Source organism: Nycticebus coucang, chromosome 19 (genome assembly GCF_027406575.1).
Source record: "Nycticebus coucang isolate mNycCou1 chromosome 19, mNycCou1.pri, whole genome shotgun sequence".
In the NCBI taxonomy this organism is placed as follows: Eukaryota; Metazoa; Chordata; class Mammalia; order Primates; family Lorisidae; genus Nycticebus; species Nycticebus coucang.
The window spans coordinates 36600739-36626273 of NC_069798.1; the positions used below are offsets into that span (position 1 = coordinate 36600739).

General features: G+C 36.6%; 1 protein-coding gene across 7 annotated transcripts in view; it reads left to right on the top strand.

The window, feature by feature from the left end:
* The window catches only part of LOC128571651 (phosphatidylinositol 3-kinase catalytic subunit type 3-like), a 189507-nt gene that overhangs the window by 26377 nt on the left and 137595 nt on the right, over positions 1 to 25535 (top strand). For 6 of the 7 annotated variants that reach the window (XR_008375948.1, XM_053571250.1, XM_053571253.1 and 3 more), the window contains 3 exons: positions 18997 to 19083; positions 21797 to 21892; positions 24661 to 24732. Coding sequence is in view for 6 of the 7 variants with exons in the window: in XM_053571250.1 (XP_053427225.1) it covers positions 18997 to 19083; positions 21797 to 21892; positions 24661 to 24732 (255 nt within the window). In the remaining variant the exon portion in view is untranslated. Of the gene's footprint in view, positions 1 to 1350; positions 1411 to 18996; positions 19084 to 21796; positions 21893 to 24660; positions 24733 to 25535 lie in introns of those variants that run through there. The other variant, XM_053571256.1, reaches the window with a different exon arrangement.

Genomic DNA, 25535 nt, shown 5'->3' on the forward strand with positions numbered 1-25535 from the left:
TTGGTGCTTTGGGCTAATGCTGTGTTCCATCCTCGATGCACCATTTGGTTCTGCTATTTGAGGTTTCAGAACTGTTATAAACCTGCTGCTATTGAGGAAAAATGTATTTTAAAACTAATGACCTAGGTTTACAAAACTGGAAGCTTTACACTGGGAAGTACTTTATAGTGGGAAGAATATTGTATAAGTATCTTGGAGAAAATAATTTTGAGCCTGTAAAATCAGAAGTTCACAATAGATGATTTCTGAGGTCTTGTGCAACTCTTTATCTTCTGTGATTCTAAAAGTACTGGCATAGCGAGTAATTGGGATTATTTATCTACCTGTATTTTATAGTTTTCACTTTAGTAGAGGTTCAAGTTGTGGTTATCAGGTTGCAATTGTGAATGTGTTGCGTTCATGCCATTTCATTTCTTCTACAATGCCTGTACCTAGAGTAAAGCATTACATATACAGAGCTTGCCTAAAGCAAATATCAGGCTGTGCTCTTAGATTTTATTGTTAGACTAGTAACTTCTTAAGTGAGACAGACTTTCTGATAAACAGCTCTTTTCTCACTTAAAGCATGATTTATGTGCCTTGCCTTTTACCAGAAAGAGTATACTTTAATTGTTGAGAAGAAAGTTAGCTTAAGAGTAAGAAGTTGTACTTAAATTTTAATTAATAGCAAAGCATGGTTACTATGTATTATATTCACAAGCCTAAACAAATATTAATTGCATGGCAACAGTTTTCAAACTGCCATGTAAGAAAGTTGATTGAGTTGTAGGACTGCTTCAATCTTGATTGCCTAGGTGTAGTAGACAAAAAGATTGTGAAATGAAGATTAACTATTTGAACTGTGAAAAAATAGTGTTATATAATTGTTAAGCAGAGAACCTTAACTCCAAGTTGGCTTAATACTCTTATTCTGATTTATAGCTCAACTGTGAAAACTGAATTCTAAGTACAATTTAAATATCTGAAGTTTAAACACCTACCATGTTTGACAGTTTCAAGTCAAATCCTTTCAGAATGAACTTTGGTGAAATTATCCTCTCTAATGATTTTACATCATTTTGTGAACATGACTAGTTTTCCTTTGAGGAATAATGAGTATGAGAAAAGAAAATAAAACTGCTTTGCTCAGTTCAGGTTTCATTTTTTATAATGTGGATTTCTTAGACTTCTAGTAAGGAACAGGAAGAATGAAATGTATTAAAATACACAGTTTCTTACCCCACATCTTCTCTTTCCCATCTCCAAATTTCTCTAATTAGGAACTATCTTTTTTTTTTTGGCTAGGGCCGGGTTTGAACCCACCACCTCCGGCATACGGGCTGGTGCCCTACTCTTTGAGCCACAGGTGCCGCCCAGAAGTATCTTTCTATTTGAATTGATTTGTGAAAATCGTGAGACCAAACTTCTGAGGTATTGATTAAAGTTATATTGTCTAAGATCCAGCCCCCCCCCTTTTTTTTTTAAATTAAATCATAGCTGTCTACGTTAATGCAGTCATGGGGTACAATGTGCTGGTTTTAATAATACAATTTGAAACGTTTTCATCAAACTGGTTACCATAGCCTTCACGGCATTTTCTTAGTTACTGCGTTAAGACATTTATATTCTACACCTAGTAAATTTCACATGTACCCTTATAAGATGCACTGTAGGTGTGTTCCCACCAATTACTCTCCCTCCACCCATCCGCTCACCTCCCCTCCCTCTCCCTTTTCCCCTTCTTTTTGGGCTATAATTGGGTTATAGCTTTCAGAAGAAAGCTATAAATTGGTTTCATAGTAAGACTGAGTACATCTGAAAAGCTTCTACACAGCCAAGAACACACTAAGTAAAGCAAGCAGACAGCCCTCAGAATGGGAGAAGATATTTGCAGGTTATGTCTCCGACAAAGGTTTAATAACCAGAATCCACAGAGAACTCAAACGTATTAGCAAGAAAACAACAAGTGATCCCATCGCAGGCTGGGCAAGGGACTTGAAGAGAAACTTCTCTGAAGAAGACAGGCGCACGGCCTACAGACACATGAAAAAAATGCTCATCATCCTTAATCATGAGAGAAATGCAAATCAAAGCTACTTTGAGGTATCATCTAACTCCAGTAAGATTAGCCCACATCACAAAATCCCCAAACCAGAGATGTTTGGGAAGTGGAGAAAAGGGAACACTTCTACACTGCTGGTGAGAATGCAAACTAACACGTTCCTTTTGGAAAGGTGTTTGGAGAACGGTTAGAGATCTAAAACTAGACCTGCCATTTGATCCTATGTGACTTACGGGCCTTCCTTGGGCAAATTTGCCCATTCTTCCCATCTGTTCTGTCTTTTAGCTAGGAGTTCTGTGACTAGAATACCCGTGCACCTGGGGTTTTGGATGTGCCTACCCAACTTTTGTGTTTGGTTTATATTTGAATCCATGTCTTTAGACATGAAAGGTTAGTGTGAAAGCATGCTTCTCTGCTGTCTCCATTTCATTTTAGCTGCTCTGCTTGATGCCTTTGGAATGTGCTTTAGTTTCTGTCAATTTGATTAAGAAGAGGCAAAGAGAAAGTAATGACTAGTTGAAAAATTCTTTGTGGTCTGTGTGACGCAGATAGATTTGGGAATGTTGAGTAGACAGGGTGTAGAGTGATGGTGTGGCAAAGTGTGGTGGTGTTTCAGATTGAACCTCAGAGTTCAGAGTGCCTGTGTGGGTTTGCTGTGGGTTCAGGCACCAAACCTTAGATTTATTGCAATAGGAATGGATTTTTTAGTTTGTCTAAGAATAGTTTCTTGAAATTAGCATCTTGCTAAGCATTTCTAAGAGTTAGAGCTGTGTTGTCTCTACAGATAGCCACAAGTTACATTTACGTTTAGGTCAGTTTGGGGCTGGGCTCATGCCTGTAATTCCAACACTTTGGGAAGCCAAAGCAGGAGGACTGAAGCCAAGGTCAGGAGTTTGAACCCAGTCTGAGCAAGAGTGAGACTTATCTCTACAATCAATCAATCAGTCAATCAAAATAGATAATTAGTCAGGCATGGTGGCGTATGCCCAGTCTCTGCTGCTTGGGAAGATGAGCTAGGAGCATCACTTGAGCCTGGAAATTGGAGGTGTAACTGTGTGAACTGTGTGAGCTGTGATCATGCCATTGTACTCCATTCTGGGCAACAGAGTGAGACCCTGCCTCAAAAAATAAATACATACATACATAAAAATAAATTTAAGTCAATTAAAATTTGATAAAATTAAAAATTGAGGTTATGGCTCTATCACCATAACCACATTTTAAGTACTTAAAAGCCCAGTGTAGCTAGAGGCTGTGTATTGGACAGTGCAGATGTGGAACATTTTCATTATTGCCAAAAGTTGTCCAGGATACTGCTGATCAGAGTGCCAATTTTCTAATTTGTAATGGTTCAGTGCATCTTTCTGGAAACCATACCAGTTAAGTTTGTTATCCAGGACACCATTTTGTAAGAGAGTTTAGAAATTAAATTAGTCTTCATGAGATTGTTAATATTTTTTAGTGAGCTAGTGAAGCAGGTAGAAAGTTTTATGAGCTATTTCTCTCAGTTTTGACAAATTGAAAAAGATTGTGTCTCTTTATAGTTTCAGTATTATTCCAATGTTCTGGTTATGCTACATCTTTTGAATAAATATTGACAAATTATAATTAAAATAATCCTTTAAAATTAAGATTGATTAAGATAGCTCTAGTCACACATTTAGTTTTGTAAGGTGGAATTGAAGTATTTCCTTTAAATTATTTTGTAGTACTATTTGACCCACTGAAGTATTTGTCCTTGAAAGAAAATGTTTTGTATCGGTTGATTGCATTGAATAGATATTTGTCTTTAGGTATTGCTTAGCAGATCTTCCTGAGATTTTAGCTTTCTGTATGTGAGCAAGTGCTCTTACCCCCACCAAATTCACTTGGCATGTCAAAGACATGCTTTCAAATGTGGAAGATCAAAAAAATATATTACTAAGTTCCTGATGTCACTATTAGTGCCATTATGACTAACATTAACTATATTTATTATCATTTTGCCTGTATAAAGTGCTTTAATATCAATGACACTTTTAGTATAGATTGCAAGCTGAAATGCAGAGGGGTTAAGATCATGGCTTTGGAGACCATTTTTCATTCAGATTCCAGTTGTGCCTCTAGGTTTGCTATAATCTTAGACTAGCTATAGACTAGCTATTTAACCTTTACTAAGTCATGAAATTTTCATCTGTAAAATAGAAATGGTAGTTTTATCTACTTTGGGGCATTATTATAAAGATGGAATATTAGTGATAAAATGTTTATTTGTCCAGCAGATACTGAGTACTACTATATATTAGCTGTCATTAATTTACTTGCTTTTATTTGATTCTGATAAGGGTAGGATTAGGACTTAATATAACCTTTCTTGTTTTTAAACTTATTAAAAGATGGAAATTTAGAGAAGTTAAGTGGTTTATTTGGAGTCTCATGTTTGGTAAATTGACAAGCCAGGTTCTTGTGTAAATCTCTTAACAAAGCTAAGTATCAGAGACATCTGTTTAAGATTTAAGGATTGAGAAGAACTTCTTTGCATGAAGAATATATCGTTCTTATTCAGAAAATTAAAATTGCGAAACACATGTATGTGCTATGAATGGAGTTATGAATGATAGTTGTGGCTTCGTTTGTTAAGAATACATTCATTAAAACAACTAAAAAGCCTAGTCAATCTTAAGATTTCTTTTCACTATAGTGAATATAACTTTAAAAGAGAAAGGCTTAAGAAAAAGGAAACGTGGGGGGCGGCGCCTGTGGCTCAGTCTGTAAGGCGCCGGCCCCATATACCGGGGGTGGTGGGTTCAAACCGGGCCCCGGCCGACCTGCAACAAAAAAATAGCCGGGCGTTGTGGCGGGCGCCTGTAGTCCCAGCTACTCGGGAGGCTGAGGCAGGAGAATCGCTTAAGCCCAGGAGGTGGAGGTTGCTGTGAGCTGTGTGATGCCATGGCACTCTGTCTTTACAAAAAAAAAAAGGAAAAGTGAAGGTGAAAAAGGTGTATGTTGTTCAAGGAAACTACTAATAGCATAGGAACTTCTGGGTACAAACACATGTGAGAACCCCATGGTAAGTATATAAAAGACAAAACTAACACTAACACATAGATAACAATATAATATTGTGGAAACATTTTAGAGTTGTGGAGAGGAAGTGGCTGATACTTGTGTAATCGTGAAAAATGATGCAGCTAGAAAGGCAGTAGTGATGGTAATGATAAAGTGATGGTTAGTAATGAAGTCTCAATTATTCAGTTCAAGCTTTGTCAAAATATTGATTTGATCACTGGATCATTTTTCAAAAGGTTGAGGAGAAAAAGACTATCCTTTTCTAGGCTAATTATAACAACTATGAAAGAACTGTTTGATGACAGGAACTAACAGGAACTTTGGAAAAAACTAAAGATGTCGCATTATACTTTGGATTGCAATTATAGTCAAGAAGAGGAATAGCAAACCAAGTTAGAGATAAGTCATTTCATACCAGGTTTGGAGAAGGGAAAGACTTTCCATTGATTTGAGACTCTAAAAGGTGAGATGGCCTTCCACCCCACAAACCAGTGATTTTTAAGGGGGTGATTTGGCCTGGACATAAGGCTGTGGTTACAAGTGCCTAAAATTTAGAAGGAAAAAATCCCTAAGGATAAGAGAATAATTTTTATATTTTTCCTTTTGTTTTGAATGGATTAAAGCACAAAGAAAAAGGAGATCTGTGGTAGACAATCCAATTGATTTTGTTGAGGTTTGTGGGCTTTATCAAACAAAGTGCTCTTCAATCTAGGGGAGTTAGCCTGATAATTTAGTTAAGTGGTAATTGAAGCTCAAGATTGGTGAGAAGAGGTAGTAAGAAGGCACTCATTGACTAGATTTATTCAGTTTTCTTAGTCCCGGCAAGTTAAATGCCAGAGTTTTAAAGTTATGTATGTATTTTGGGCGGCGCCTGTGGCTCAAGGAGTAGGGCGCCCGTCCCATATGCTGGAGGTGGTGGGTTCAAACCCAGCCCTGGCCAAAAAAAAAAAAAAACAAAAGTTATGTATGTATTTAAATTTTTATTTTTATTATAGAACAGTTCAAACAGAAAAGTACACAGAAGTATGTGATACTTATCCATATTCATGATCAGTATTAAACATATATTAACATTTTGTATTTTGTCTTATTTTACATTTTAAAAAAAAGATTAAAAACAACAAAGATTTCCTTCATTCTTTCCTTTTGTAATTCTTTTAAATTTAATTAATGCTTTTTTTTTTTTTTTAGTATTACAATTGTTACTATTTTTTTATTTCAGGTTAGTTTAAGGGTACAAAGAATTAGGTTACAATGTTTGCATTTGTTAGGTATTGTCCCTGCTGTAGTTGTGTCCTGCCCCCAGGAGGTGTGCCATATACCTTTAGTCACAGCCATATACCTGTGAATCTGAGGCAGGAGGATTGCTTGAATCCAGGAGTTCAAGTCCAGTCTTGGCAACATAATGAGACACCCTCTCTCTTAAAAAAAAAAAAAAGAAAAGAAAAAAGTTTACATAGCAGCTCTAAGGCTGCTATCTCTACAAGGGTCTGATTGCAGTTTTGGCCCTTGATTAGTGTCTGAGAACAGGGTTTCTGAAACAAGTCCTCACTGATACATGTGTTTTACTATGTCTAGATTGTGTAATGTGATTTATGCTGAACCTGGTTTCTTTCTGGGAGTCTAGAATTTTGGTAGGTCTGAGGCAGAGAATGCCTGTGTTACCAACCCCCAATAAAATCCTGAAACACTAAGTCCAAAATGGGCTTTCTAGGGCCACATTTTTTCTGTTAAGAGAAATAGACATACTTGTATGTATCTCTTCCAAGACAAGGAGGGGTGAACATAGAAAATCTGTGTATGTATTTCTTCTGACCCCCATCTACATCGTTTTCCTTTGTTGACCTGTCCAAATGTATATCCTTACTGTATCACCATCATAAATCTTAGCTGTTGGCTATAACTGCCTCTGAGTCCTGTGAGCCCACTTGGTATATCACTGAACCTGTGTGTTATCTTGGAAGGGAGTCTCTGCAACAATAATGCAGTGGATTTACATTAATTTTCTGTGTTAAACTGTTCTTCCATTCTTGGAATAAGTCCTGTTTGGTCATGGTTTTTTTTTTAATCGCTTAATATAGTTTGCCAGTTTCCTCTGAAATTTATAAGTCAAAATTGCCTATAATCTCCCTTGTTTTCACTTTCCTTTCTACCTTTGATATTATGGTCAATGATTTTAGCAGGTTTTGTAGAACCAGTTTATAAAACCACCTGACTTTCCAAAGGGGAAATTCTTCTGTACTCAATACTAAGGCTTACTTACTGCTAGAGTAGTAATAACATCTTATCCTTTCCTTTGTGTTTTGGTTTATGTTGTATGTCTTTATTTTATTTTGAAATACTTATTTTATTTCTAATGTTTGGTTAGCTCAATTTCTGGTGGATGTATTCCTGTTGTTAGACTACTAACTTTAGATTTTATTGGATTGTTATTTTAGATTATAAATTTAACTTTTGCAAAGTTTACCTTCTAGATTTTTATACTATTTTTACTGTTACTTTGCATTTTTATCTGTTGTGGAAGCATTTTCAGATTTTTTTAGTTTTCTGAATTTCTGAAACTAATCAAACCAAATGTTATTTGCTTATCTGCAATTGATGTTAGAGGTACTTATGGAAAGAGAAAAGAGAGATTGAAAAGCTAAGATCAGATGTTTTGGGTTTTAGGATTGTGTTTCAAGAAGTGATTTTTGTTGTAAGTGGGACATCACTTCTTGTTACAAATCCTTGAATAGGTTATCAAATTGATGGTTTATGTGGATTTTTAAATCTATACCCAGGTAATGTTGTTTTGCAGTTATAGCTTAGAAAAATAGCAAACAGTGTAGCACCTTATGTATGTAGTTAGTCTTAGAGAAATAGAAATAGTATCCAGGGAAGTGTTTTTAAAAATGAAGTAATTACTTTCTACTTTCCGCTTTTAAGATTAACAGAACTATCAAAATTGTTGGAAGATTTTCATAATCATGGGATACACTATAACTGGGGAGAAAAGTGGCAGTCAAGACCCTTGAGTTACAGCTCTCACTTACAGTGGATTATTGAATAAATGATTATTTCTGTATTTTGGATATTTTTCATTGTTAAAATGTGGCCATTTTAGCATTATATCTGCTAATTATAAGAATTATAATAATTCTGTCATTATCGATACCATATTTTTAGCTATTCTGAATAGGAAAATTAACCTCAGAGAGTTTTTGTTTTTTTATGGTAGGTTACAGCAAGTTAAGCATACTTTCCTTGGATTATGAACAAATTTCTGCCTTGAAGAAGTTATATTAAAAAATGTTTATGAATAAATTGGTATGCTGGATAAATTAATAGAATAAATTATTTAGAAGGATCTAATAATGATCTTTTCCCCTTATTATAATTATGTAATTTAATATTTTTATAGTATAACACTAAGTTCCTAAAATTACTTTCTATTGATTCTGTACGTTTGGACATTCTTGGGAAGTTGGTATTCTTTGTAAGAAATATCTGTGCTTAGTTAAGACTTCACTTGGTTAAGCACCTCACATAAAGATTACCAACTTTTGCTGCTGTACAAATGAAAACATAGAATCCTGGCTCAGCGCCTGTAGCACAGTGGTTACAGTGCCAGCCACATACAACCAGACTGGCAGGTTTGAACCCAGCTCAGGCCAGCTAAACAATAATGACAATTGCAACAAAAAATAGCCAGGCGTTGTGGCAAGTGCCTGTAGTCTCAGCTAACTGGGAGGCTGAGGCAAGAGAATTACTTAAGCCCAAGAGTTTGAGGTTGCTGTGAGCTGTGACGCTACGACACTCTACCAAGGGTGACTCTGTCTCAAAAGAAAGAAAGAAAGAAAGATAACATAGAATCCTGGCTGTAGAATTTAGGTTGCATGGAAGAGTCTCATTTTTTTTTTTTTTTTTTTGAGATAGAGCCTCAAGCTGTCACCCTGGGTAGAGTGCTGTGCCATCACAGCTCACAGCAACCTCCAGCTCCTGGGCTCAAGTGATTCTCCTGCCTCCGCCTCCCAAGTAGCTGGGACTACAGGCGCCCGCCACAACGCCGCTTATTTTTTGGTTGCAGCCGTCATTGTTTGGCTAGCCGGGCTAGATTCGAACCCACCAGCTCGGGTGTATGTGGCTGGTGCCTTAGCCGCTTGAGCCACAGGGCTGAGCCAAGAGTCTCATATTTTCTTTCTTAAATGTTTTATAAATGATGATAATGAAATTATGATGATAACCACTGCAAGGTATTTAAGATATTTAAGGCTATCAGACTTGTTCTCTTGTACCGTTGACATCACGAAATATAGCTCTTAGCTACAGGTTTTTGTATGAATGTGTTATATAACTTTATAAACAGTTTATTTGATTTGATTCTATTTTGCCCTTTTGTGTTATAACAGAAGGTCTTGGATATAGCTTGTAAATTTATTCATAATGCTTCATGATAGCATCTTTTTATTAGTCACTTAGGTTTGTTTACTGTTACCTAAGATTATGAAAACTTTCAGATTTGTCTTGGAACCAATGGTTGCAAGTAAACTAAATTAGTTTTTTCCAGTGTACGATTGAGCCCTAAAAGAATATTGATTTATGTTCTGCTCTATAAATCTATTGTCTGTCTTTTCAGCTATAGTTCCTGACAGAAAAATAGAACGTAGCATGCTTTTAAGACTAGATTTATCTTTGAGAAGTTTAACTAAATGAAACTTTTATGAGACAAATATTACCCTTCCTAAATCTACATGTATATTCAGGAAGGGTAATCTACAGGTAAGATCTACATGTAAAGTTTGAGAGTAAAACTGAAAATTTGTTGCCAAGACTTCATTAATCAGGAAGATAAAAGAAATTCCAATAGTTGCTAAGAATTAAATACACAGGCATATTGTACATATTCTCTAACACACATGCATACACTCATAATTCCATTTTAAATTCCAGTAGTTTAAATGAATTCTTATGTACAAGTACGTTTTGTCTGAAGTCATAAATTACTGAATATAAATAAACGTATTTAGGATTCTTATTGTCTTAACATTTTTTGAAGAATTATACTTTTAATAATAGAAATTTATGAGAGAGCCATGTTAGCAGACCAATAATGATATTTTGTCCAAGAACTTATTCGTTTAGTTCAATTCTGTTGAAGGCTCAGAGAGGCATTTGGGTTCAAAGAGTAAATGATGGCCTTTAACTTGAGGGAGTTTATTTAGAGGAGCAGGGTATGAGGTCATTGAAGAAGTGCAGTCTTGTCATGCTGGAAAAAATATTCCTATGTATGTTAGTATCAGACATTTTGATAGGCCATTATGGCTACAGATGTTTCAAGAGAGCTATTTTGAACATTTATTTAGGTTTTGTGAATGTTTTCTTCACTTAGTGACAGAGCAGATTTGTTTTATTTATTTATTTATTTATTTTTGTAGAGACAGAGTCTCACTGTACCGCCCTCGGGTAGAGTGCTGTGGCGTCACATGGCTCACAGCAACCTCTTAACTCTTGGGCTTACGCGATTCTCTTGCCTCAGCCTCCTGAGCAGCTGGGACTACAGGCGCCCGCCACAACGCCCGGCTATTTTTTGGTTGCAGTTTGGCCGGGGCTGGGTTTGAAGCCGCCACCCTCGGCATATGGGGCTGGCGCCCTACTCACTGAGCCACAGGCGCCGCCCTGTTTTATTTATTTTTTAAGTGGCGGAGAAAAGTTGAAAAAAATATAGCTTTGTCAATTGTTTTTGCCTTAGATTTCCCTAAGAACACATGTGTGTCTGGCTCAAGCATCATATTGTCTAGCTGTTTTTTTGGGGTGGGGAAGGGCTTTTTTTGGAAAGTCCCTTTATCTTATAACTCTCTCTTCTTAAAGTTTCTTGAATAAGATTTAGTATCCAAGTCTGTAAATTTCCAGTTACAATATTAAGCATGTATTGAAAAATGGTAACATTGCCTGATTTATGTCGGTCTTTAGTTTTAGTTGGATCTAGTTGAAAGCCCGTTGAAAGAAAAAGAACAATCATGTTAATACTTTATTCTCATTTAAGATGGTCAAGTTAGTTTAAATTGATTATCTAGGCTTTATTCTTTGAGTTTTTATTAAGATGTAAAATCACTTTATTTAGTGTTATCTCTATAAATGCTAATCTTTAGTGCTTTTTCTTGATGAAATTTCTCCACAATTAAGTATTTTTGAAATAAGTTTACCTTTTTTCTTTCTCTTTATTTTTTTGAGATAGAGCCTCAAGCTGTCTCCCTGGGTAGAGTGCCATGGCATCACAGCTTACAGCAACCTCCAACTCCTGGGCTTAAGCGATTCTCTTGCCTCAGCCTCCCAAGTAGCTAGGACTACAGGTGCCTGAAACAATGCCCAGCTACTTTTTAGTTATAGTTGTCATTGCTGTTTGGCAGGCCGGGCTGGGTTTGAACCCTCCAGCTCTGGTGTATGAGGCTGGCGCTTGAGCTACAGGCGCCGAGCCAAGTTTACCTTTTAAATAACTTTTTTTTTTTTTATCATTAAGATAATACTCATCTTCTATAGTGGTAGAATATTGTTAAAACACAAAGAAGACTATGAAAATTACCTTTACCCTACTACTCAGAGAACTATCATTAATATTTTAGTTACTATTTTCAGTAAATATACATGTATAAATAAATATGTTGTATAAGAATGTGCATGCCTTTTATTTCTAAATTGGAATCATATGTTTAATTGAATTCTGCTGTTCTATTTAATAGTGTCCCTACATTGTTCCCGATCATTTAAGATACTTGTATAACATTGTTTGTAAAGATTGGCAGGTTTTACATAGTGTGGATATGCCATAATTCATTTCAGTACTCCTCTATTTTTTTTAATTTTTGTTCTAACTTGTGGTTCTCTGTTTTTTCTTCTATAGTTTGATATTAAAAATGCTTGCAATCTTTTGCTGTGATAAGCCCATTATTAACTTTAAATTTCCTATCAATTTGAAATGAAAAGGGAATATGTAAATGCTTAAAATCAGGATCGAAGTTTAGGGAGTATCTTCAAATGCTTTTATTTCATCAATTAATATTTTGTCTTATGTACTTATTTTTGTTTTCCTAATTAGATATTAACTTCCTTAAAAATTGTACCATCTCTTAATAAAACTAGCCTACTTTTATAGTATCTGTGAACGTGAGCCATGTATCTGGTATTGTTTAATAAGTGTACATTGATTGATGTCTGAGGGCAGGAGGGGTGTGAGATAAAAACTTATCTGGTACAATGTACATTATTCTGGTGAAGGGCACACTAAAAGCTCTTACTTCAGCACTGTATAATACATCCATGTAATAAGAACACTCATACTGATATTTTGAAATAAAAATTATTTTTTAAAAAAGATGAAGTAGGTACATGAATATGGAAGAAACTAGCCAAGGCAAAATTTCTAAAGCAGAAATCATTTTCTCTCTCTTTTTCTTTTGAATCAGTGAGTGTCTGCATTCTTTTTGTCCTTTTCTCTTGTGTACTTCCCACAGATTCTTAGAAAGACTTGAAAGAAAGTCTTTCTAGAAAGACTCACATTGTTTTTCAGTCCTCCTTTCTCTTTCAGTTACAAGAATCTAGATCATGATGAACTACAAGAAAGCTGATCCCAGTGTAGCATCTTATGTATGTATAGATCTTCTCTCTTTCCACTCTGAACAAAACTTGAGTTATTTAGGAAATAGTTATTGAGGGCTGCAGTCCTGGTCTCTCTAATGAGATCCATTAAATTTACTGATATGTTGAAAATCAGGTGATTTCCTTTCCCTGGAATGTTTCATCCTGTATGTTTGGTTGATTCCTTATCCTTCAAGTCTGCTTAAATGTTGCCTAAGAGAACTTAGGACTTCCCCCCCACCCCCACCCTCCCATCCCTGCGTGAACTATTACTTTCCTATCACAGTTTCAATTTATAGTTGCACTTTAAGTCTTTACTATATGAATGACTCACTTCTTTCTACCTTGAAGTTCTATGAAGACAGAGAACTTCTTTTATTCAACATTCTATGCTTATATTGAGGGTAGAGAACATAATGGAAGTTTGTTACTCATAGCAGCAATCAAGTAACACGTATTTATGTTCAAAGTGTGTAAATACTAGGACAAAATTGAGTGAGAGCAGGAGTCATTTTTTCCTTCCAGATGTCTTTTGAGTGTTGCTCCCTTCTACCCCCTGATCTTGTTCCCTAAGACTCTAAAGCTGTAGGGCAGAATTCCAAAATAATCAAGGACTGTTTTTTATCCTGTCACCCTTCCACAAAGAAAGGCTTTTAATAAGTGTAAGTAGGCTCGGCGCCTGTGGCTCAAGTGGCTAAGGCGCCAGCCACATACACTTGAGCTGGCGGGTTTGAATCCAGCCCTGGCCCGCCAAACAACAATGACGGCTGCAACCAAAAAATAGCCAGGTGATGTGGCGGGTACCTGTAGTCCCAGCTACTTGGAAGGCGGAGGCAGGAGAATCTCTTGAGCCCATGAGTTGGAGGTTGCTGTGAGCTGTGATGCCATGACACTCTACCCAGGGCAACAGCTTGAGGGGCTGTCTCAAAAAAAAAAAAAAGTATAAGTAGTCATTGAATGGTAAGTGTTAGGTTCCGTCAACCATTCATAGCCATAGCACCTAGTAAATTTACAGTCTAGTAAGTGAAATCAGAGTAAGGAGCAATGAACCGTGAGTTGTGATCATGGACATCTGTTTCCAAGGATCATGTCTGCTTTGACATTACTTTTCCTTGCTGTTCTTAGTCTGTACATAGTACAGCTACTTTTAGCTCTGCCTTTGTTACTTTTATTAAACAACTATTCATCTCAGAGATTGTGGAGCACAGAATTTTGTTATTCCATTAAGTCTGATAATGCATATCTAGCATTCTAGGCATGTTGTTATTTGGTTCTTGGAGACCCTCTTATTTAAATATCTTTTTTAAACCCCTTACTGTTTAATTCTTGCAGAAGTTAAGTTAGAGCTTACTTATGCCATTTTTGTGACAGTGAGGTTTTCTTCCAAACTCTATGTGACTTTTTTTTTTTTTTTTGAGGCAGAGTCTCACTTTGTTGCCCTCAGTAGAGTGCTGTGACATCACAGCTCACAGCAACCTCCAGCTCTTGGGCTTAGGTGATTCTCTTGCCTCAGCCTCCCAAGTAGCTGTGATTATAGGCGCCCACCACAACACCTGGCTATTTTTTTTTTGTGGTTGTTGTTGCAGTTTGGCCGGGGCCGGGTTTGAACCTGCCACCCTTGGTATATGGGGCCGGTGCCCTACTCACTGAGCCACAGGCACTGCCCTCTGTGTGACTTTTATAAATTCTGTAGAAACCTATTTTCCTTAAAAGGAGAGAATGTCACTTTTTAACTGATTTTTTTGGATCTATCTCCTTTCTGGAATGGGCATCCTAGTGAGGATTATTTCTTCATAAGCAATGGGAACAGAACTACTATTACCCTGCTGCTTAACAGAATACAGATTTTCTTTTTGGAAAGATGTAGGTTACTAAATATTTCAGACCCAGAATGAAATAAAAATTGTTATTCCTTATCAAGGTATATAGATTTTCCTCATTTTTTTGATTATAGTATCTCATAGCATGTGTGTAACTTAGCAAATGATGGACATTCATATTCCCCCATGTCTAATTTTTTTGTATTGCAGAAATAATGGTGCACAAATGTGAATATGTTGAACATAATTTACCCTTGTCCTCCATAGTGGCTTTACCAATTTTAGTACTGCCAGACTGACCATACCTTCTTTGGTGGTTCTTCATAAGATTGAGAAAGGTCGTATTTGGTATTCTAAGACTTCTAATTATTGTGGATAATTTAGGAAGTAGAAGAAAAGGCCCTCTATGTTTGCCCACGTCTAAACTTAAATTTACTATTTCTAGTTCTCTCCTCCTAGGAACTTAGTGGAGGTTCAGCTGTTGTACCATAAATATGAAACAAATGTTCCATAAGTGATGAAAATTACTTGAACTTCAATCTCTTAGTAATAGTGTATCAGTAGAGAGAGTATATAGTGAAGACTTGCGGTAGGAGCATGGGGTTTAGAATTATACAGTCCTGGGCAGCGCCTGTGGCTCAGTGAGCAGGGTGCTGGCCCCATATACCTAGGGTGGTGGGTTCAAACCCAGCCCCGGCCAAACTGCAACAAAAAAATAGCCGGGCGTTGTGGCGGGCGCCTGTAGTCCCAGCTACTCGGGAGGCTGAGGCAGGAGAATAGCCTAAGCCCAGGAGTTGGAGGTTGCTGTGAGCTGTGTGACGCCACAGCACTCTACCGAGGGCAATAAAGTGAAACTCTGTCTCTACAAAAAAAAAAAAAAAAAAGAATTATACAGTCCTAGGGTTGAAATCCTAACTGTATCACTTCATAGAAGTAGTTGGTAATCATCTACAAACGGGGCTCAAAAACTGCCTATTTAATAGTGTGGTTAAAAAGTGCCAGAATTTGGATATGTTAAAAATACGGTTAGTTTTCCCCCTATTATTTTAGAAGTATGTAAGCTCTTTTTACTAATTTTTATGGTTATTTTATTCATACAAGCAAAAGAGGGAATATTACCTTTTATATTTTTACTTATTTTAAAAACCAGTTTGGAACATGTTGCAAAGTGAGAATATAAGCCCTTAATGACTACACGAAATAATACCACCTGTCATATTTTGCATCCATTATATTATAGGAGTTTTGGAAGTTAGAATAAAAGTTAATAATTTATTGATGTGTGTTCAAAAACGACAGAATTTAAAAATGGAATGGTAGGGTTAGAACTCAGGTCTTGTGGCTCCTAGTCTAGCATTCTTTGCTTTAGCAACATCTGATCTGTACTTTGCCATGTAAAATGTGCTCCCATGTATAATGCCCACCCACGTTTTTGGTCAAACTTTCAGGAAAAATGACCCTCAAGAAAGTGGACAGTTCTCATACGGAAGAGAGACACATCTGGGGCAGCTAATGCTCCTCTGCTAAATGTGCAGATCGCACCACCCTCCTGCAGTTGCTGGCTCTAAGAAGGCTACCCCTTCCCTTCCTCCTGGGAGCCTTCCCACCCCACCATGTCATGGGCCATGGCCTTACATGTGGCCAATGGGGCAGGAGCTTCTGAAGTTGCTCAGCCCACTGCTGTATTTGGGGCCTGCTTTGGGCTTCCAACTCCATGCAGCCAGGCCTCTGGCCTTCAGCTCTCGCCCTGAGGCAGCCATGGCCTGCCTTGCCAGCTCTGCCTTGCCCTCTCCCCAATCTTGGTGCTCAGTGGAGCTTCTCAGGGTCACTCCTATTAGAACCTGGATCCTCTCTGACTAGGACTCTGTGTACCTGGTGGCCCAGGCAAGAAGGTGCCAACAGCCCCAGGAGGCCCACTGGGTTCCCCTGTTCCTAATGATACCGGAATTTCATCTTCAGTAGGTTCTTGGTCTTGGTGATTCGGAGAATGAATCCTGGTAAGACAGGATTTATTTACAGAAAAAAAGAATACAAAAACACCAAAGCTCCTGGCAGAGAGAACCCAGGTTGGGGAAAAGCTCTCTGGCTCCCTCTTTCTGTCTCTCTCCGGGCTCTCTGCTCAGGGGTATATATAGTTGCTTGGGGTTATTTAGCCAGTTTACCCGGTGTGGGTCCTCTATTCAGCCTGAATTCAGTTGTTACATTTAGTGTCTTGAGGCCAGAACTCAGTTAATGAAGGATTACAATCCCTTTCCTTCAGGCCTAGGAAACTTAACATGAAATTGACCTGGCCATGAAATTGACCAGGCCTAGAAAAGGTGGAGTTTCCTGTTCAACCAGAAGTGCAAGGGGAGGGAGACCTAAGGTGCTGGTGTCCCCCTAGCAGTTGTCAGGCCTCTCTGGCTACTGGACCCTATCCCCTGCCCCCACCCTCCAGCCCGCTGCTGCCACTGCACCAACACCAACACCACCAGGGGTAAGGCAGCCCTCCAGCTCAGCTCAGCTCAGCTGGCTGGGGCTTCACCTGTCCTGTATCACTAAGATGAACTACCCATGCGTGACATACATCATTATTTTCCCCTCAAAAATTTGGGCATAATTTTGGCATGTTATATTTGCCAAAGTATAGTATTTATGTGTCTTTTGCCATGTGGCTGGCATATTTGTCTAATATTCCACCAGGACCAGCAACTAAAAATATTTAGTTATGGGTGGCGCCTGTGGCTCAAGGAGTAGGGCGCCGGTCCCATATGCCAGAGGTGGTGGGTTCAAACCCAGCCCCGGCCAAAAACCACAAAAAAATAAAATAAAATAAAAATAAAAAATATTTAGTTACTGCTTTGTGTGAGTAATTAATGCTAGGGACTTATTAATACCATTTATGCATATTCATTTAGAGATTACCTCAGATGATAAGGAATTATTTTTAGATGAAAGCTACATTGGTATTATTTTTATATTACGGTGAACCTCAGATTTTGTGAGGTCAGTGTTTGTATTTCTGTGGTAGCGTGACCCATAGTTGTGATGAGAGTTGAGGAAGATGAAGAATATTAATGAAGATATGTAGTTCTGTGAGAGAGATTGGTGTTAGTGCTTGGCGTCCTTATACGAATGTTGTCATGCCACGAACAAGGAAGAGGAAGATAAGTGGTACAGATTAGCTAGTATGCAAAAGCCTTGATGCCCAGTTTTGCTTTGTGCTATGAATTTGTTTAGAAAGAAAGAGAGGGATCCCAGCACTCTGGAAGGCCAAGGTAGGTGGATTGCTTGAGTTCACAACTTCAAGACTAGCCTAGGGCGGCGCCTGCGGCTCAGTCGGTAAGGCGCCGGCCCCATATACCGAGGGTGGTGGGTTCACCCGGCCCCGGCCGAACCGCAACCAAAAAATAGCTGGGCGTTGTGGTGGGCGCCTGTAGTCCCAGCTACTTGGGAGGCTGAGGCAAGAGAATCGCTTAAGCCCAGGAGTTGGAGGTTGCTGTGAGCTGTGTGATGCCATGGCACTCTACCCGAGGGCCATAAAGTGACACTCTGTCTTCACACACACACACACACAAAAGAAAGACTAGCCTGAAAAAAAGTGAGACCCCGTCTCTAAAAATTAGCTGGGCGTTATGGCAGGTGCCTGTAATCCCAGCTGTTCAGGGGGCTGAAGCAAGAGTATCGCTTGAGCCCAGGACTTTGAGGTTGCTGTGAGCAATGATGCCATGGCATTCTACCCAGGGTGACAAAGTGAGACTTTGTCTCCACCGAAAAAAAAAAAAAGGGAGTTTTGATACACACATAAAGCTGGTATGTAGTATTACACTTTGTAATACAAAACCTATTTCTAATTTGGGGAACTTAAAACTTAGCTTGAGCTTTCTGTGTAGTCGAAGAGTCAATCTATTACTATTTAATTCATAAAACTAAGAGTAGATTGGTATGTGAGAACTCACAGGACTCTAACAACTTCCATGCTGGAAAGTCAAATCTCTGTTGCCACTGTTTTCTAAAGTTAAAGCATATATACATAAGTGTGGAGCTTAAACCTTAAAAGTATTAATTTTTAAGTCCCAGAGAAAATGCCTTAATTTTGCATAATGTTGCTAGATTGAAAAATGGGAAGAAAATAGAAAAGGTGGTTTATTTACCATTCAAGAAAGTATTCTTTTTATAATTCTCTCTCTTTTTAATAGTCAAAATGTAAGAAATGTAAAACATAAGGATAATTTCAGGAAAGATTTTTTTACTTTTTAGCATGTCAACATAGCAGATTGTGGACCCTTCATAGAAAAATGTTTCGAAATTGTTTTTCTTCAAAAAAAAACAACAAAAAACAATGATTTATCTTTTGCCAGATTTGTTATCCTGATAGTAGCATATGGTTTTTGTTGTGTATAGGAATATATCATATGTGAAATTGATATTACCATTCTTTATTTTCCTTTCAGTTAGATCTGCATTAAAACTTTCCCCGTTGTATTTGTTCTGCAGCTTACGAAAGCTCATCGACAAGGACACATGGTAAAAGTAGATTGGCTGGACAGGTTGACGTTTAGAGAAATAGAAATGATAAATGAGGTAAGTTGTATCCTTCTTTATTATTTTAAAATATTTTCTCTAGATTTCTAAGTTGACAATGTTGATAATTGTTTATTTTTAGGTATCTCGCAAATGTGAGATTATCAAGTTAACCCCTATATGAGTATTTTCTTTTTTCTTTTTTTTTTTTTTTTTTGTAGAGACAGAGTTTCACTTTCTGGCCCTCGGTAGAGTGCCGTGGCCTCACCCAGCTCACAGCAACCTCCAACTCCTGGGCTTAAGCGATTCTCTTGCCTCAGCCTCCCGAGTAGCTGGGACTACAGGCGCCTGCCACAACACCCGGCTATTTTTTGGTTGCAGTTTGGCCGGGGCCGGGCCTGAACCCACCACCCTCGGCGCCCTACCAACTGAGCCTCAGGCGCCGCCGTGAATATTTTCATAATATATTATATTCTCAAACGGAAAGAAAGCTTTATTTTATTGTTTTTAGAAAGCTTTATTTTTTCAATTTTTATAATAGTCACATTCTAAAAATAGTTTAATTAAAATGCTTGTTATTTTTCTATTCTTCAAGGTAGGTATCTCTGGGTATAGAAAATGTAATGTTAGAGTTTATTTCCTCCAGCCTTTCTCATACTCCCCACCTCCACTCCTTAAAAGATAGGAGACCATTACCATAATAGACTATAATATGCTTCATAAAGCTGAACAATTTAAGTAACCTCTTTAGACCTTTGTGATTGTATGCATTAAACTTAAAGTCATTTTTAGAGCTGTTCTGGGTCAAGGCAAATCCACCTTTTAGACTTCAGTGTATTTTCACTTCATCATCCCCATAGTACAGTCAGGAGCTTCCTAATGACATTTATGGTCATGTATAGACCACATGTACAATAGTGGTCCCATGAGGTTATAATAATAGATTTTTACTGTACCTTTTCTTTGTTTAGATATGTTTAGATACACAAATAATTAACCATTATGGTATAATTGCCTACAGTATTCAGCACAGTCGCACACAGTGTAGGTTTGTAGCCTAGGCAAGCAAACTTGATGATGTTTGCACAGCAAAATTGCCTAATGATGCATTTTTCCGAGTGTGTTCCTGTGGTTGAGTAGTACATGACTGCATTTTTATGTCAGAGAAAGGAGTAATTATTCCTCCTTATTTTTAGAGTGGCTAAAAGTTTCCAAATGATAAATTATGTTAAGACCATTTATAAGTTGTGAAAAACTTGCAAAGATTATACTTAGTAAGGTCAAATGGCCCTCTGTTTAAAATATTCTTCTTTTTTTTTCCTTTACTTAATTTCTGTAGTTGGCTTAGTCATATTAGTTTAAGGATGAACTTCTCTTTGCTTAAAATTGTTAGAAGTACAAAACATCTACTTTTATTTTTGGCATAAAATAGTTCTTGTGCAGATGTATGTAAAAGACCTTCAGGTTTTTCTGTAATAAATCCCAAATTACTGATAAAATGTTAAGTTTGAAGAGGCAGTTATAAGTACTGAATAAAACAGTAGTGCTCTATAAAAGGTGAACATAGTTTGTGTGCAATTTAAAATAGTTGTAACTTTAAGTTGCATGAACTTTATTTTTTAAAATTTATTTATTATTAAATCATAGCTTTGTACACTAATCCAAACATGGGGCACCATACACTGGTTTTATATACCATTTGACATATTTTCATCACACTGGTTCACATAGCCTTCCTGGCATTTCCTTAGTTATTGTGTTAAGACATTTATGTTCTACATTTAGTAAGTTTCACATGTACCCTTGTAAGATGCACCTTAGGTATAGTCCCACCAATTACCCTCCCTCTGCCCATCCTCCCCTTTCCCCTCATCTCCCTTTCCTCTTTTCCTATATTCTTTTTTTTTCCTTTCCCTATATTCTTAGGTTATAATTGGGTTATAGCTTTCACATGAAATCTATAAATTAGTTTCATAGTAGGGCTGAGTACATTGGACACTTTTTCTTTCATTCTTGAGATACTTTACTAAGAAGAATATGTTCCAGCTCCATCCATGTTAACATGAAAGAGGCGAAGTCTCCATTTTTCTTTAAGGCTGCATAATATTTCATGGTGTACATATACCACAATTTATTAACTCATTTGTGGGTCGATGGGCACTTGGGCTTCTTCTATGACTTAGCAATTATGAATTGGGCTGCAATAAACATTCTGGTATAAATATCTTTTGTTAATAATGTGATTTTTGGTCTTCTGGGTATATACCTAGTAGAGGAATTGTAGAATTGAGTGGCAGGTCTATTTTTAGATCTCTAAGTGTTCTCCAAACATCTTTCCAAAAGGAATGTATTAGTTTGCATTCCCACCAGCAGTGTACAAGTGTTCCCTTCTCTCCACATCCACGCCAACATCCCTGGTCTTGGGATTTTGTGATATGGGCTAATCTTACTGGAGATTAGATGATATCTCAAAGTAGTTTTGGTTTGCATTTCTCTGATGATTAAGGATGATAAGCATTGTTTCATATGTCTGTAGGCCGTGTGCTTATCTTCTTCAGAGAAGTTTCTCTTCAAAAGTTGCACATGAACTCTATGTCCACCCTGTATAATAATAGTGTTGTATAAAATACTTCATGTATACTATTAAAAAAATTGTTGTATTTTAACTTGTACTTGATATAGGTGTGTATTACTGAATTGGGAAAAATAATACATGCTGATAAGATAATATTGAAAATGATTTTTTAATGAAAATCTTTTTTCTTTGTTTTAGAGTGAAAAACGAAGTTCTAATTTCATGTACTTGATGGTTGAGTTTCGATGTGTCAAGTGTGACGATAAGGAATATGGTATTGTATATTATGAAAAGGTATTTGCCTTGGAAATGTTTTTGGTCTCTAAAGTAGAGGGGAGGGGAAACATTAAAAAAATTACTGTTGTTCCTGCTGAGATGAATTATTTGGTTGCAGGATAGCATCAGACAGCTGTCACCAGCAGCTGTTTATGTATACACAAACCAAATCATATAGCTGCAACAAGATTACAAAAGCCAATTATTCGTGTAATGTGGTTCTGGGTTATGGGATTCAATAAGCATGCAAGTGATTAAAAAGTTTTTGATTAATTGTTCTGCAAATTGCCAAGTAAGACACTTAAAGTAATAGCTTTATTTACAATTATTATTCATGTAAAATGTAAAAAGAGGAAATCACATTTTTAAAGTGGTAAGCTAGGCGAAGCTAAGCCTATGTTTCTTGTGCATATTTATAAGGGGTTAGAATTCTGTACGTGACCCTAACAAGTTTATTTATTTATATCGTATATACAAAAGTAAGAAAGTCATGTTACCATCAGGCTGAGTAATAACAAATGTGCAATTATGGGTTTGTTCTGGTTGGCTCATTATGTGGAAGAAAGTAGTTGTGTGTCTGGTATGTAGCTACTTGAAAAATAACTTCCTTTGAGTTCTAAAGAATAATTTTGTATGCATAGTATGAAACTGCATAGACTATGTATATTCTATTAGACACTTGTCTAGACAAGTGCATCAGGGCAAGTGACAGCAGAGTTTTGATACATGGAGTAATAGTAGATTAATATTTTTTCTGGCATATCACCAAGTTTGTATACCATACATTTGTTCATTAGGCCCAGCCCTTTTAAATTACATTTACACTTTATTGTTATTTGTTGGCACTATCCCAAGTTCTTCGAAATACTCATAGCTTTATAACTGTAAGGTACTATTTGAAAGCTTATAGTGAAGGTTTAGGGTTTGTATAGTTAACTTATGACCACTTTTTTCAAGTGAAAATTTATATTTTTTTTCTTTAGTTTGTATCCCTTTTACTTTAGTGAAAGGGTAGGAAACATTAGTTTTTACTCCTTGGGGAAAAAAGAAGATAGGAAAATAGACAATTTAATGTTGTTCATTAATTTATTAGAAAAACTATCAGAAAGAAAAGGAAATGTAGGTGAGTGAAATTGTTTTGTCACAAGTATGTTTTAATAAAATATCTTATGTGATTTCATTAAAAGCAGTATTTTCTGCCATATAGAGTTTTATATTGCAAAAACATGCTAATGGAGATGAACATCAGAGATGTGAGGGGTTTTCTGAAAGACAGCTTTGATAGCAGATGAAATAATAACAGAATAGAAATTAGAAACATTTCAAGCATTTTGAAAAGGTTCTTCACCCCTTTCTATTGCTTCCTGAAAATTGCTCATAAATTAATGCCTGTCTACCCACTCTTTCATATTTCCACTTAGTGTGAAGATTGCTAGGCCAGTGTATTGGATCTAATGGAAATAGACTTTCTTGTCACCTGTCTTTTGTGACAAATAGCCTTAGTGAAGATTACTTGTCACATTTGGGCTGATAAATATGTTTTCTGGTGTTGTGACTGAGAACAAGCCTGTTAAACAACAGCTATGGGAATTTGTGGTTTTCTGTATGACTCAATTACTGAGCTGAAGTAAAGTTGCAGTGCTTCCCCTCTTTCTGTCTCTCTTGATTTTGAGGCACATATGTAAAATCGAATATGCACTCACATTTGGAAAGTGTTAGAAAAGCTTGATGATGGGTATATAATCATGAGAAAATAAATTTCACCTTAATTAGTTTAGTCTTTTCTGATATATTTTGGAGTGACATTTATTATGCTGCATTACTTTTCTTAACTGAACTGGATAAAAATAAAAGCCAGCATTCTTCAAAAATGCTAATAAAATAAATTAGCTTTACTTCTTAAAAATTGATTGATTTTTGTTCTTCAAGTCTGGATTGTGGTGAGTATCTATACCTTTGAGAAACAGTGTTGTTGTTTCTCTAGCTGTTTATAAATTTGAGTAATATTAACTACTCTTAAAATTCTGCTCTTCTGAATGGATCTCAATTGTGGTACCTGGAAAAGTTACCAACCTTCACTTAGGTTTTGCAAATGATGTAACATATCCATTGTGCCATATTGTAATTATCTTCTAAGGTTTCTTGAAAATTAGCACATACTTTTTGATCAACTGTTTTAATAAATGATGCTATTAGATAAAAAGAACAACCAAAAACAAATCTATTAATTTCCAGACCGTGTTTTTGTAAAACTAATTAAAAATTTTTGTTAGATTTTATTTTATTATTATTATTATTTTTTGAGCAGAGTCTCACTTTGTTGACCTCGGTAGAGTGCTGTTGCATCACAGCTCACAGCAACCTCCAGCTCTTGGGCTTAGGCGATTCTCTTGCCTCAGCCTCCCGAGTAGCTGGGATTACAGGTGTCCGCCACAAAACCCAGCTATTTTTTATTTTCATTTATTTATTTATTTTTGTTGTTGTTGCAGTTTGGCTGGGGCCGGGTTTGAACCTGCCACCCTTGGTATGTGGGGCCGGCGCCCTACTCACTGAGCCACAGGTGCTGCCCTAGATTTTATTTTTTTAAAACATTTTCTCAACAACAAAAGAGGTAAAAAGTAGACATGTATTTTATAGTAGTTGAAAGAAAATAAGGGATTTTTTAAAGAGAGGAATGATGTTCATTAAATAGGATTAAAATGCATTGTAAAATACAACATCCTGTATTATTTCTTAACATTTGGTTAAATTTTCTTTTTTTCTTAATTTATTGTGTTGTATTCTAGGATGGTGATGAGTCATCTCCAATTTTAACAAGCTTTGAATTAGTGAAAGTTCCTGACCCCCAGATGTCTATGGTTAGTTTTCATGCAATTTTTTATAAAAGCCCTTTTCTCTAGAGAGATTATGAGTTAACCACACTATGTACTTTCTTAAAATACATAGTAAGTAACCACCTCTGTTATCTAGAAGTAATTTGTAAGTTCAGTTCCACTATCTGGAATCAGTTGCAGATGGAATTTTTTCAAGGGATACTAATGCCCTAAAAATAATAGTGTAGGGTAGTGTAGGATTGGGCAATCATTGTATTTTAATTGTTGAAAGAGCAAGAGTCTATAAACTGCAAGTGAAGTCTTGACAAAACTGGTATTTGAAAGACAGTCATCGTACAGAAGGAAAATTAGTCGGGAAGATTCTATAATTGAATTAATGGATGAAAATTATAGGGAGACCAATTTTGTTGTAAAATAAGGAAGATCATTGTAGCTAGTAGAATTATACAGTTTGGAACATAGTATTTGGGTGATAATGGAATACCTGCTTATTAACAAATTTTTGAGGTGATAACTGTTTCTTAGAGGTGTGAAAGAGTAAATATTTTTTAATAGAGATTTAATCAGACATTTTTAAATTTAAAAAATTTCAGGCACAAAATCCTTTGGCAGAACAATAGAATCCATAATATTCACAGGTACAACTTATTAACATCACTCTGAACCTTTTCTTTCTTATGTTATACATTTTAATTAGATTGTTAACCTCCCTAATCAGCCCAAAGTAGATTGCCATCTTTTGCCATGTTTGATACACTTCCATGTATAATGCACACCCACATTTTTGGCCCAAACTTTCAGGAAAAATCTTTCATTTTAATTTTTTA